Here is a 14,677-nt window from a genome sequence, read left to right on the forward strand (position 1 = left end):
TGATCACCTACCTACAGGAAAGATGTAAATAAGGTTGAAAGCAAGCAGGGAAGTTTTACAAGGAGGTCGCTGGGTCTGGAGGACCCAAGTTACAAGGAAAGATTGGATAGATTAGGACTTTATTCCTTTGAACAGAAAATCGAAAGGAGATTTGATAGAGGTATATAAAATGATGAGGGGGTATAGATAGTGTAAATGCAAGCAAGCGTTTTCCATTGCGGTTAGGTAGGACAACAAGAGGTCATGGTTTAACGTGAAAGGTCAGAGGTTTTAGGGGAACATAAGGGAAAACTTCTTTACTCAGAGGGCCAAGATAGTGTGGAATGAGCTGCCAGTACAAGTGGTGCACACAAGCTCGATTTCATTGTTCAAGATTAGTACAGATGGGTACATGGATGGTAACTGTATGGAAGTCTATGGTCCCAGTGAAGGTCAATGGGACCTGACAGTTTAAGTGGTTTGGCATGTAGCAGATGGACCAAAGGACCTGTTTCTGTGCTGTTCCTTTCTATGACTACATCTGCTTTGTGGGATTTTGAGACCAACATCCATACAGATTGTGCAGCCTTCATCTTCAAATCCCTTACATTCCACCCATTGAAAGGAGGTAAATGTGACCTCAGGATCTGAGGGGAAACAAGAACAACTTCAAGATGGCCCCACCAAACAAATTGGCTAAAGGTGATTTCACAAAAATCCTGTGAAAAATTCACAAGTGTGTATTTCACTGCTTCTTTCAAATGTGTCCACTGCTCAACTGTGTGTGATTAGACCCTGTGAATAACATTTTGGTGGTGTGTTTTTGGGATAAATAAGCGACCTGGTGCTTTACTGTTTCCTAGGGAGTTTGGTGAGGTGTGGAGCAGAGTGTGTGGCTTGCAGGACTGGATGGCTGATGGCAGGTCTGACTGGCTGATTTCAGGACAGCAACCCACGACTGACCCCTTTGTTTCTCTTTGACTGAGGCGTCTAGGGCATACCCAAAGAATTCGATGCTGAAATATTCTACTTGTTGTCTGGTTTATAGATATTTATAGGTATAGATGTGAAGTGGAGGGTATATTAACTGGCCACATCACAGCCTGGTATGAAAACACCGATGCCCTTAAATGGAAATTTCTACCAAAAGTAGTGGCCCAGTCCATCATGGGTAACACCCTCTCCACCACTGAACACATATACATGAAACGTTATGTAGAAAGCAGCATCCATCACCAGAGATCCTCACCACCCAGGCCATGCTCTCTTCTCTCTACTGCCATCAGGTCCTTACAAGGTACAAAAGCCCCAGGACTCGCACTACCAGGTTCAAGAACAGTTACTAACCCTCAACCATCAGGCTCTTGCATAAAAGGAGATAACTATACTCACTTGCCCACCCATTGATATGTTCCCACAATCAATTATCTCACTTTAAGGACCATCTCATTCTCGTTATTTATTGCTAATAATTTATATTACATTTGCACGGCTTGTTATCTTCTGTGCTCTACTTGAACTTTAAATGATCATGTTATAGCTTCAATTCTATAGATTTGTTGAGTATGTTCGCAGGAGAACGAATCTCAGGGTTGTGGTGACATATATATATTCTGATAACAAAACTTTGACTACTTTGACCAGCGGCCATACCCTCCCTCCCTCCTCCCTTCCCCATGCCTCTGCCCTGTCGGTTCACCAGCAGCAGCTACCACCTGCTCTCACCTCCGCAGTGTCGGCGCCCACTTGCTCCGACTCGTGGATGAGGGCGACGCTCCTGCCACTGCTCTGTACGGCCCGCCGGGCGCTGCTCAGCGCCTGCTGCCTCAGGTAGTTCTGCCGCTCCGCCGCGTCGCTCCAACCCTCCTCCCGAGCAGCCCCGCCGAACCCCCGGCCCTGGGCCTCGTCGTCCTCATCATCCTCGGCGAAGGGGTTGTGGCGACTCGGATAGGCCGACATGTTCCGTTCTCTCACAGCCAGACTCAACAACGGACAGAGGCCACGGATTGTCACAGGACCCAGAGTCAGCTGACCCGTTCCGATACCCCGCCCCTCGACCGTCACCTGACCTCCGTCCGCTTCCCCCGCCCCTTTCTGCTGGACGTCACCGCACTCCTGACTCCTCCCACTCCTTACAACACACACAAAATGTTGGAGGAATCAGGCAGCATCTATGGAAAGCAGTGCAGTCGACGTCTCGGGTAGAAGTCCATCCTCAGGACAGTCCTCCCACTGCTACCCGCCGACTTCACTGCCCTCTAAACTGAAGCTCCATACGGGGGTGGCCTTGATTGACACTGGCAGCCTACATTATCACATGATCTCAATTTACGAAAATATCACAATCAGGTTTGATATCACCAGCTTATGTCGTGAAGCATTGTTTTTGCGGCAACAGTACACTGCAATACCAGTAGCACCTTTTTTGATCTCTAATATTCTGATTATTTTCAGTTCTCTTTGATCGCTTACCAATACCTTTGCTCTGCTGATTTCCAATGAGTACATCAGCTTTTTGATGCCTGATCAAGATCTCATCTCTTTTCATTCTCTGTTCAATTCTGATTCATCTGTCCGATCCACTAGTCCTGTTTTGAACATTTTTAAAATTTCATTGTAACCTACAGAAATTATTTATGTGTGCACTGTACTGCTGTCACAAATAAACAAATTTTCAAGAATTCTGCCAGTGACAATTAACCTCATTCTGATTCTAACTGATCTAAAAATGTTTTCACTTCTTTTAGAGTTGAACTTAATTTCATACTCTTAAGGCCTCAATGCTTCATCTCCTCTGATTATGATCAATGTCTTAATATTTTTGATATCTGATCAAGAGAAGGAAACGAGAGGTCCATGAGCCAGTCCTCATCAGAGGTGGAGAGGGTCAACAACTTTAAAAATGTCAGTGTGATCCGATTCCTAAATGGACATTGAACTCTTGGACACTACCTCACTTTTTTTTAATATACAGTATTTCTGTTTTTTGCAGTTTCTTTAATCTATTCAATATATGTATACTGTAATTGATTGATTGATTTATTATTATTTTATTTTATTTATTATTTTTCTGTATTATGTATTGCATTGAACTGCTGCTGCTAAGTTAACAAATTTCACATCACATGCTGGTGGTAATAAACCTGATTCTGATTGTTTTAAAGGACCTGTCTTGGACCCAGCACTAAAGTGTAATTACAAAGAAAGCATGGCTGTGTCTCTACTTCCTTAGGAGTTTGTGGAGATTCGGCATGACATCTAAAACTTCAACGAACTTCTATAGATGTGTAGTGCACAGTGTATTGTCTGGCTGCATCACAGCCTGCTATAGAAATACCATTGCCCTTGAATGGGAAATCCTACATAAAGTAGTGGATACGGCCCAGTTCCTCTATGAGGTAAAGGCTTCCCACCACTGAGCACATCTACAAGGGTTGATTGATAAGTTCATGGCCTAAGGTAGAAGGAGATGAGTTATACAGCTCTCGTTACATGCACATGCAGCTCAGCATTTTGAGTGAAAATGCAGAAAGTTTGAAGTTAATAACTCATCTCCTTCTACCTTAGGCCACAAACTTCTCAATCACCCCTGCTGTGGACACTTTCTGGAGGTCCAAGATCCATATGTTCCACGACCACTGGACTAAGAGTGTAAGTGTAGGAGGGGACTATGTTGAAAAATAAGTGTGCTAAGTTTTCTAAAATTGACTCCTTCTACCTTAGGCCACGAACTTATCAATCACTCCTCATACATGGAACGGGTTCACAGGAAGGCAGCATCCATCATCAGGGACCCCCACTATCCAGGACATGTTCTCTTCTCACTCTTGCCATCAGGAAGGTGGTACCAGAACCTCAGAACTCACACCTCCAGGTTCAGGAACAGTTACTACCCCTCAAGCATCAGGCTCCTGAAGAGAAGTTTTGTTCAACTTCACTTGAGCCATTATTGAAATGTTTACACAACCTATGGACTCACTTTCAAGGACTCTTCATCTCATGTTCTTGATATTTATTGTTTATTCATTTATTATTATTATTTCTTTCTTTCTGTGTTCGCACATTTAGTTGTCTTCTGTACTCTGGTTGAACATCCAAGTTTCTGGACCTCCGAGAGCTGATCCGTGCCATGACCTCTTTTCAAAGTTCAAAGTAAATTTTTTATGAAAGTACAAATACAAAGTATTTATATTTGCTTATCAATGACTTTTGACCCCTGATGACCTTTGCACTCAATGTCAGTAAGAGATTGTAGACTTCAGAAGGGTAGGATGAGGGACCATGAAACAATCCTCATAGAGGGATCAGAAATGGAGAACGTAAGCAATTTCAAGTTCCTGGGTGAGAAGATCTCTGAGGATCTAACCACGTCCGAACATACCGATGTAGTTACAAAGAGGGCAAGACAGAAGTTATATTTCATTAGGAATTTGAGAAGATTTGGTATATCACCAAAAATACTCAAAAAATTCTGCAGATGTACCATGGAGAGCATTCTGACAGGCTGCATCACCGTCTGGTATGGGGGGGGGGGGCACTACTGCACAGGATTGAAAGAAGTTGCAGTAAGTTGTAAAATTAGTCAGCTTCATCTTGGGTACCAGCCTCTGTAGTATCCAAGACAACTTCAGCGAGTGATGCCTCAAAAAGGCATATGAAGGACCCCCATCACTCAGGACATACCTTCTTCTCATTATTACTGTCAGGAAGGAGGTACAGAAGCCTGAAGACACATATTCTATGATTCAAGAGCAGCTTCTTCCCCTCTACCACACGATTCCAAGATGGACATTGAACCTATGAACACTCCCTCCCTTTTTTATACATTATTTCTGTTTTGTACTATTTTTAATCAAACTAATTAATATACATATATATTCGTACTTTTTTTCCTTTTCAATAATATGTACTCATGAAATATTTTAATATTAATATTTTAATATTACATATATTAATTTCATGAAATATGCTGGAGATAATAAACCTGATTCAGATCAATTCCTCGGTCACTCATATTCCCTGATCAATTCAGAGGCCTCCTCACTCTGCTCCTGTATCTTAAGGTCTCATATTTGCTGATCAACTCCTCAGTTCCCCATGACCCAGATGCCATTCCAGCTGAGACATTGCTCCCCATTCATCTTCAGAGATAATGCCAATGCTGAGGTTTAAAATGTTGTCTCTCGGTGGTGTCAGTGGGTGGGTTGTCCATTCTCTCCCGGAGCTGACTGACTAACTGGGCCATTCATTCTCTGCTCTTTTTTTTATGACAAAACTATAAAAGTTTGTTTACACAAAGTTGCAACAATAAGTATTTATAAGACATAAGCAGACTGTCTGACTGACTGGGCCAACTATTCTCCCCAGAGCCGGCTGATTGACTGACGAACCGGGACGTCTAACCTCAACTGGAGCTGGCTGCCTGTCCATTCCCACCGGAGCTGACAGACTGATTGAGCCGCCCATTTTCTCCTGGAACTAACTAACTGGACTGTCCAATTTCCCCCAGAGATGACTCATTGACCGAGCCATCCATTCTCTCCCGGAGCTGACTGACTGACTGAATTTTCCATTTTTTCCTGCAGCTGACTGACTGACTGAATTTTTCATTTTTTCCGGCAGCTGACTGACTGATCAACTTTACCGTTTTCCCTCCCGGAGCTGATTGACTGACTTTTCTATTTCCCCCCCCGGAGCTGGCTGGCTGAGTTTTCCATTCTCCCTCCCGGAGCTGAGGCCCATACTGAGGTTTGAATTCTCCTCGGAGCCAGTGGGCGGGCTTTGACGCTCTGACTGACTGGGCCGTCCAACATGGCGGGGAAGGCGGCCGGCCGAGGCTTCTACCTCAACACCGTGCTCAGCCTGGCCCGCTCGCTGGCCGCGCAGAAGCCGGCTCCCATCGAGAAGGTGAGCGGGGTTGTTTATTAAAATTTAACAACCGGCTTTTAAGGCGGCAAATCCCCACGGCTGTATGTCGGGGCCCGTCGGCTCTCGGAGCCCGGGGATTTCCCACGGCCGGGAGGGAACAAGTCCCTGGCTCCGGTATACATAGAACAAGCTTTTGCCTTCGGTCTCCGAGCTCTGGGTCAAATTGACCCTAGAGACTAGCATCACGGCGCAGGTTAATGTGATATGCCACCTTTCACATTTTAACAAAATAGGACAGTTTAATGGAGTCCTTCGGCCCACATAATTTGTGCTGACCGATTGAGTCATGGAAAAGTACAACACAGAAACAGACCTTTCGGCCCGTTTAGACCCTGGCGAACCATTTAAACTTCTCCCTACTCCCATTGAACTGTACCTGGGACCATAGCACCCCCAACATTGAACCTACTCTGCACTCAGTTTAACCATTCCTTCTCACACAGCCCAAAATCCCTCCATTTTTATTTTTAAGTTATTTTATTTTATTGCGATACAGTTCAAAATAGGCCCTTGCGATTCGAACTGCGCTGCCCAGCAATCACCCCATTTTTAATCTTAGCCTAATGTATACACATATAATGTGAATGAGACAACATCTCTCCAGATCAGTGTGTAAAGCACAGTAGTTCACATTATCTCACATATAACACACAATAGCTTAGGAAAGTAAGAATTAAATCTACTAATGAATTATGCATAGTTTAACAAAGTGTATAAATTAAATATTGTAGGGTACAATACGAATTACCAGAGGCATTTCAAATGTGATGCTGCAGAGAGTTCAGAAGCCCAGTGGCCTGAGGGAAGAACCTGTTTCCCATCCTGACCATTCTTGTCTTTATGCATCAAATCTCCTGCTTGTTGGTAGAAAGTCAAAGAGGATGGATGTTATGCATGATAATACCAAGGTCCTATGAATGCAGTGCTCTTGATAAATATCCCTGGTGGATGTTAGGGAGACCACACAGGACAAATTTCAATGACCAGTTAACCTATCAACTGTGGGAGGAAACTGGAGCATCCAGAGGAAACCCATGTGTTCACGGGCAGAACATACAACCTCCTTTCAGACAGTGATGAGGATTGAACCTAGGTCACTTATACAGGGAAGCATTGTGCTAACCAGTACGTTAACGCGCCTCTTCCATGTGCCTATCTAAGAGTTGTTAAATTGTTCCTATTATGTCTACCTCTACCAACACCCCTGGCACCCACTACTCTCTTTGTTATATAAAAAAACTACCTCTGATATCTTTCCTCCACTCAACTCAGTCAGATTCTTCTGGTATTGGCTATTGCCGCACTGCAGAAAAATGCTGGCTGTCTACTGTATTCCTGGTGTACTGCCCCATATTAATCTTTCCTAAGCATCAGTGAAGTGGATAACTTAAAACAAGCAGAACACACAAAATGCTGGAGGAACTCAGCAGGTCAGGCAGCATTAGTGGAGGGGAATAAACAATACACATTTCAGACTCTTCTTTAGGACTGGAAAGGAAGGGGGAAGATGCCTATATAAAAAAAGTGTGAGGAGGACAAGCTAGAAGGTGATAGATGAAGTCAGGTGGGTAGACAAGATAAAGGGCTGGAGAAAAAGGAATCTGATAGGAGAGGAGAGTGGACCATAGGAGAAAGGGAAGGAGGAGGGGACCCAGGAGGAAGTGATGGGAAGGTGAGAAGAGATGAAGGGCCAGAGTGGGGAATAGAGGAAGTGGGGGGGGGAGTGAATTTTGTTAAATGAAAGGAGAAATTGATGTTCATGCCATCATGTTGGAGGCTACCCAGACAGAATATGTGTTGCTCCTTCACCCTGAGGGTGGCCTCGTCTTGGTAGAAGAGGATGCCATGTCAGAACGGGAATGGGGATCAAAGTGTTTGCCTACAGGGAGGTTCTGCTTTTGGCGGATTGTGCAGGCTGCTCGATGAAGCGATCCCCCAGTTTACAACAAGTCTCACCAATGTAGAAGAGACACGTCAGGAGCACCAGACAGAATATACAACATTCTTAGATTTGCAGGTGAGGGAGGAGATGTATGGCAGGTGTAGCACTTAGGGCGCTTGTAGTGCTAAGTGCCAGGAGGGAGATTAGTGGGGAGGGACAAGAGGATAACTTGTTTGTGGAGTTATAAGAGACTGTAGATGCTGCAATTTAGAGCAGGAACATGAGAGTGAATACTTATGTGATCAATTATTTTGTGCTTTATATTTGTAATTATTTGAGATCCCTTTGTAGAGATATGTTTTCACTTTGACATGAAAGTCTTTTTCTGTTGATTAGTGTAAAAAAACAAATTTAGTCCAATGTTGTAAAACAGTAAAACATAAAAACTTCCATGGAATAATAAATAAGCAATAAATATAGAAAACTTGAGTTGAAGAGTCCTTGAAAGATTGTGGGAACATTTCAATGATGGAAAAAGTGAAGTTGTCCCCACTGGGTCAAGAGCCTGATGGGTGAGGGGTAATAACTCCTGCCACTATCTGTAAGGTGTTTGGACATTCTTTCTGTGACCACGTGGGTTTCCTCCCACAGTCTAAAGATGTACTAGCTGGTAGGTTAATAAGTGATTGTAAATTGTCATATGATTAGGCTCGGGTTAAATCAGGGACTGATTGATGGTGTGGCTGGAAGAGCCAGAAAGACCTATCCTGGGCTGTGTCTCAATAAGTAAATAAATAAACAGTTCCTGAACCTGGTAGTGTCGGTCCTGAGGTTCCTGCACTATCTTCCTGATGGCAGCAGTGAGAGGAGAGCATGGCCTGGGTTGTGGGGGTCCCTAATGATAGATTCTGCTTTCCTGTGACAGTGTTTCGTGTAAACATACTCAATGATGGGGTGGGCTTTGCCCATGATGGACTGGGTTTTTTAATTGTTAATATTTCCCTGCTTGGTACCCTGCTTCAGACATGTCAGTGACGATAAACCTGATTCTGATTGAAACTTGTTCTTTGTAACTTAACTGCCTGACCACTTCAGAAGCATTGTTAAGCAATCTGCGATATTAACAAGTAGGTCAAGACAGTTTTTCATTCTGTCTAACTTACTTCTTTTGAATCGAAAGCTCCCTTTCTTCTTTTACTTGTCAGAATGCGCTGCACGGTAATGTAGTGGTACGCACAACGCTTTACAGTACAGGTAATTGATCCGGGTTCAATTCCCACTGCTGCCTGTAGGGAGTTTGTACTTTCTCCCTGTGACCGCATGGGTTTCCTCCGGGTGCTCCGGTTTCCTCCCACAGTCCAAAGGTTAATTGGTCATTGTAAATTGACCCATGATTAGGCTGGGGTTAAATCGGGGTACTGCGGGGTGCTGTGGGTTGAAGGGCTGATTCCACGCTGTGTCTCAATAAATTAGAAAATAAGTAAAATGATAGATTTGCACAAGTTACAATTAGGTCATTCTGGATGGAAATAATAGTAGAGGAGACAATTTGACTTTCTATGCCGGCTTGTTGTAGAGCGGGGTTTCCCAACTTTTTTATGCCATGGACCTCTAACATTAACTGAGAGGTGTGGAACCCAGGTTGGGAACCCCTGTTGCAGAGCTATTCAGATAATCCTACATTCCTTTCAGCAGGGCTGCAACTGATGAATGGTCTTGGCCCGAAACATTAACTGTTTATTACACCTCCATAGATCCTGCTGGGGTCCTCCAGCGCTTTGAAAGTAATGCTCAAGATTTCCAGTGTCTGCAGAATCTCTTATCTTTATAATCCTACTGTTCTGATTTTTGGAAATGTTCATAGAAACATAGAAACATAGAAAATAGGTGCAGGAGTAGGCCATTCGGCCCTTCGAGCCTGCACCGCCATTTATTATGATCATGGCTGATCATCCAACTCAGAACCGCGCCCCAGCCTTCCCTCCATACCCCCTGACCCACGTAGCCACAAGGGCCATATCTAACTCCCTCTTAAATATAGCCAATGAACTGGCCTCAACTGTTTCCTGTGGCAGAGAATTCCACAGATTCACCACTCTCTGTGTGAAGAAGTTTTTCCTAATCTCGGTCCTAAAAGGCTTCCCCTCTATCCTCAAACTGTGGCCCCTCGTTCTGGACTTCCCCAACATCGGGAACAATCTTCCTGCATCTAACCTGTCCAATCCCTTTAGGATCTTATACGTTTCAATCAGATCCCCCCTCAATCTTCTAAATTCCAACGAGTACAAGCCCAGTTCATCCAGTCTTTCTTCATATGAAAATCCTGCCATCCCAGGAATCAATCTGGTGAACCTTCTTTGTACTCCCTCTAAGGCAAGGATGTCTTTCCTCAGATTAGGGGACCAAAACTGCACACAATACTCCAGGTGTGGTCTCACCAAGGCCTTGTACAACTGCAGTAGTACCTCCCTGCTCCTGTACTCGAATCCTCTCGCTATAAATGCCAGCATACCATTCGCCTTTTTCACCGCCTGCTGTACCTGCATGCCCACTTTCAATGACTGGTGTATAATGACACCCAGGTCTCATTGCACCTCCCCTTTTCCTAATCGGCCACCATTCAGATAATAATCTGTTTTCCTATTTTTGCCACCAAAGTGGATAACTTCACATTTATCCACATTAAATTGCATCTGCCATGAATTTGCCCACTCACCCAACCTATCCAAATCACCCTGCATCCTCTTAGCATCCTCCTCACAGCTAACACTGCCACCCAGCTTCGTGTCATCCGCAAACTTGGAGATGCTGCATTTAATTCCCTCATCCAAGTCATTAATATATATTGTAAACAACTGGGGTCCCTGCACTGAGCCTTGCGGTACCCCACTAGTCACCGCCTGCCATTCTGAAAAGGTCCCGTTTATTCCCACTCTTTGCTTCCTGTCTGCTAACCAATTCTCCACCCACACCAATACCTTACCCCCAATACCGTGTGCTTTAAGTTTGCACACTAATCTCCTGTGTGGGACCTTGTCAAAAGCCTTTTGAAAATCCAAATATACCACATCCACTGGTTCTCCCCTATCCACTCTACTAGTTACATCCTCAAAAAATTCTATGAGATTCGTCAGACATGATTTTCCTTTCATAAATCCATGCTGACTTTGTCCGATGATTTCACTGCTTTCCAAATGTGCTGTTATCACATCCTTGATAACTGACTCCAGCAGTTTCCCCACCACCGACGTTAGGCTAACCAGTCTATAATTCCCCGGTTTCTCTCTCCCTCCTTTTTTAAAAAGTGGAGTTACATTAGCCACCCTCCAATCCTCAGGAACTAGTCCAGAGTCTAACGAGTTTTGAAAAATTATCACTAATGCGTCCACTATTTCTTGGGCTACTTCCTTCAGCACTCCAGGATGCAGACCATCTGGCCCTGGGGATTTATCTGCCTTCAATCCCTTCAATTTACCTAACACCACTTCCCTACTAACATGTATTTCGCTCAGTTCCTCCATCTCACTGGACCCTCTGTCCCCTACTATTTCTGGAAGATTATTTATGTCCTCCTTAGTGAAGACAGAACCAAAGTAATTATTCAATTGGTCTGCCATGTCCTTGCTCCCCATAATCAATTCACCTGTTTCTGTCTGCAGGGGACCTACATTTGTTTTTACCAGTCTTTTCCTTTTTACATATCTATAAAAGCTTTTACAGTCCGTTTTTATGTTCCCTGCCAGTTTTCTCTCATAATCTTTTTTCCCCTTCCTAATTAAGCCCTTTGTCCTCCTCTGCTGAACTCTGAATTTCTCCCAGTCCTCAGGTGAGCCACTTTCTCTGGCTAATTTGTATGCTTCTTCTTTGGAATTGATACTATCCCTAATTTCTCTTGTCAGCCACGGGTGCTCTACCTTCCTTGATTTATTCTTTTGCCAAACTGGGATGAACAATTGTTGTAGTTCATCCATGCAACCTTTAAATGCTTGCCATTGCATATCCACCGTCAATCCTTTAAGTGTCATTTGCCAGTCTATCTTAGTTAATTCACGTCTCATACCTTCAAAGTTACCCCTCTTTAAGTTCAGAACCTTTGTTTCTGAATTAACTATGTCACTCTCCATCTTAATGAAGAATTCCCTCATATTATGGTCACTCTTACCCAAGGGGCCTCTCATGACAAGATCGCTAATTAACCCTTCCTCATTGCTCAAAACCCAGTCCAGAATAGCCTGCTCTCTAGTTGGTTCCTCGACATGTTGGTTCAAAAACCATCCCGCATACATTCCAAGAAATCCTCTTCCTCAGCACCTTTACCAATTTGGTTCACCCAACCTACATGTAGATTGAAGTCACCCATTATAACTGCTGTTCCTTTATTGCACACATTTCTAATTTCCTGTTTAATACCATCTCCGACCTCACTACTACTGTTAGGTGGCCTGTACACATGTAGGGTATTTATCCAATTCTCTTTAAATATAATGATTGCATCAACTTTTTGGTCCCTTTCAGGCAGTGCACATCAGTAACTCATCTGCTCGTCTCCTTGTATTGGTGTCTTCCATTCCCTGACTCTTTTGCTATTAGAAACAGTTGCCCCAGATTATTTTCACTCAACCCTCTAAACCTAGAGAGCTTTTGAAGTAAGATATACTTAAAAGTTCTTCAATTGACATCATATACAGTTCTGTACAAAAGTGTTAGACACATACAGTACTGTGCAAAATTCTTAGTCATGTATATATAGCTTGGTTGCCTAAGACTTTTGCACAGTACTGTAGTAATTTTATATATTGCACTGTGCTGCTGCCAACAAAAACACACACACACAAATTTCATGACATATGTGAGTGATGGTAAACCCGATTCTGATTTGAGTCTCTTTTGTGGACTGACAGTGGGAAAGGGGCAGGGAGAAGGGAATCATGGTTGGGAAAAGGGGAAGGGAGAGGGGAGGGAGCAGGAAGCACCAGAGAGACATTCTGTAATGATCAATAAACCAGTAGTTTGGAATCAAATGACCTTACCCGTTGTCTCAGGGCTGGGTGTGTCTGCACCTGCACCACCTGTCCCACACTCCTCCCGCGGTGTTCCACGCTCACCATTCCCAACATCCTTTGCTAGATTTACAAGCTCACTGTCCACTCCACGTTGACAAGTACAATTTTGTGCAAAAGTCTTAAGCACCCAAGCTATAGATATGTGCCGAAGACTTTTACGCTGAATTGTTTGTGGAGTTTAGAAACAAAAAGGTGGATGATGACTTATTTGGGGGTGTTTTATAGGCCATGGGAGATCTTTGTTATATGTACCGAGATACAGTTGAAACTTTATTATCCATGACGTGCATACAGATAATTCCAAAACATTTGTATGTTGATGTGGTAGAAATGGAGAAGCAATAACTGAATGTACAATATAGTGTTAGTGTTATATCCAAAGTAAATTTATTGGTGGGGTGCCATGGTAGCATAGTGGTTAGTACGATGCTGTAACAAAATAAGCGAAGAGATTGAGTTCATCATTATGATCTGTTCAGGAAACTTATAATAGCAGGAGAGAGGCTATCTTTGAGCCTGGTGGTGCATATTTTCAAGCTTCAGAATCAGAATCCAGTTCAATATTACTGGCATATAGTACTGTGCAAAAGTCTTAGGCACCCCAGATTTTTGATATGGTTTCAGATGATATGAGCTCCAAGAGCCCTGATCTCAACATCATCGAAGCTGTCTGGGATTACCTGGGTAGACAGAAGCAAGCAAGACTGCCAAAATCTGCAGTTCTCCAAAGTGTTTGGAACAATTAACCAGCCGATTTTCTTCTAAAACTGCACAACAGTGTACCTGAGAGAATCGATGCAGTTTTAAAGGGAAAGGGTGGTGACACTATTTGTTTATTTGATTTCATTTTTAACTGTTTACTGCTCTTTCTAGTAATTTTTTTGATATTTAGAAACTTTACATTTCATTATTTTTGAAAGTATTTTTGCTTTATAGAATTTTTTTACATGTGCCTCAGACTTGCACAGTACTGTACGTCGTGAAATGTGTTGTTTTGCGGCAGCAGGGCATTTCAATGTATAATAAAACAATAAATTACAATAAAAAGTGTACATTAAAAATAAATTAAATAAGTAGTACAAAAACAGAAGTAAAAAAAATCTGAGGTAGTGTTCCATGCGTTCAATTTCATTCAGAAATCTAATGGAAGCTGTTCCTGAAACATTATGTGTGTGTCTTCAGGTTCCTGTACCACCTCCTTGATGGTAGCAATGAGAAGAGGGTATGTCCTGGGTGATGGGGTGTTCTTAATGCTAGATGCCAAATTTTTGAGGTATCGCCTTTTGAAGATGCTGGGGAGGCTGGTGCCCATGATGGAGCTAACTGAGTTTATAACTTTCTGCAGCTATTTCTGATCCTGTGCAGTTGCCCCTCTGTACCAGATGATGATGCAACCAGTTTAAATGCTCTCCATGGTACATCTGTAGAAATTTCCAAGTGTTTTTGGTGACATACCAAATCTCCTCAAACTCCTAATGAAATATAGCTTCTGTCGTACCTTCTTTGTAGCTACATCGATATGTGGGACCCAGGATAAATCCTCAGAGATATTGACACCCAGGAATTTGAACTTGCTCATGCTTTCCACTTCTGATCCCTCGATAAGGACTGGTCTGTGTTCTTCGACTTACTCTTCCTGAAGTCCACAAACAATTCTTTGGTCTTACTGATGTTGAGTGTAAGGTTGCTGCTGAGACACCACTCAGTTAACTGATCTAACTTACTCAAGTGTGTCTCCTTGTGACCATCTGAAAGTCTTTCAACAATAGTTGTGTCATCGGTAAATTTATAGATGGCATTTGTGCTGTGCCTGGCCGCACAGTGG

The 14,677-nt window shown here is 43.2% G+C and overlaps 2 protein-coding genes across 2 annotated transcripts in view; one reads left to right on the top strand and one right to left on the bottom strand.

Annotated features, from left to right (window-relative positions):
* snap29 (synaptosome associated protein 29) overlaps nucleotides 1-2,049 on the bottom strand; it is a 60,172-nt gene extending 58,123 nt beyond the window's left edge. Inside the window, exon 1 of the mRNA XM_063074138.1 lies at nucleotides 1,705-2,049. Within this exon, the coding sequence (XP_062930208.1) occupies nucleotides 1,705-1,938 (234 nt within the window). The 5' untranslated portion in view covers nucleotides 1,939-2,049. The remainder of the gene's footprint in view (nucleotides 1-1,704) is intronic.
* A 3,413-nt stretch (nucleotides 2,050-5,462) lies between these two features.
* LOC134359719 (phosphatidylinositol 4-kinase alpha-like) overlaps nucleotides 5,463-14,677 on the top strand; it is a 95,068-nt gene continuing 85,853 nt past the window's right edge. Inside the window, exon 1 of the mRNA XM_063073237.1 lies at nucleotides 5,463-5,886. Within this exon, the coding sequence (XP_062929307.1) occupies nucleotides 5,791-5,886 (96 nt within the window). The 5' untranslated portion in view covers nucleotides 5,463-5,790. The remainder of the gene's footprint in view (nucleotides 5,887-14,677) is intronic.

The sequence above is a fragment of the Mobula hypostoma genome, chromosome 21, assembly GCF_963921235.1.
Source record: "Mobula hypostoma chromosome 21, sMobHyp1.1, whole genome shotgun sequence".
In the NCBI taxonomy this organism is placed as follows: domain Eukaryota; kingdom Metazoa; phylum Chordata; class Chondrichthyes; order Myliobatiformes; family Myliobatidae; genus Mobula; species Mobula hypostoma.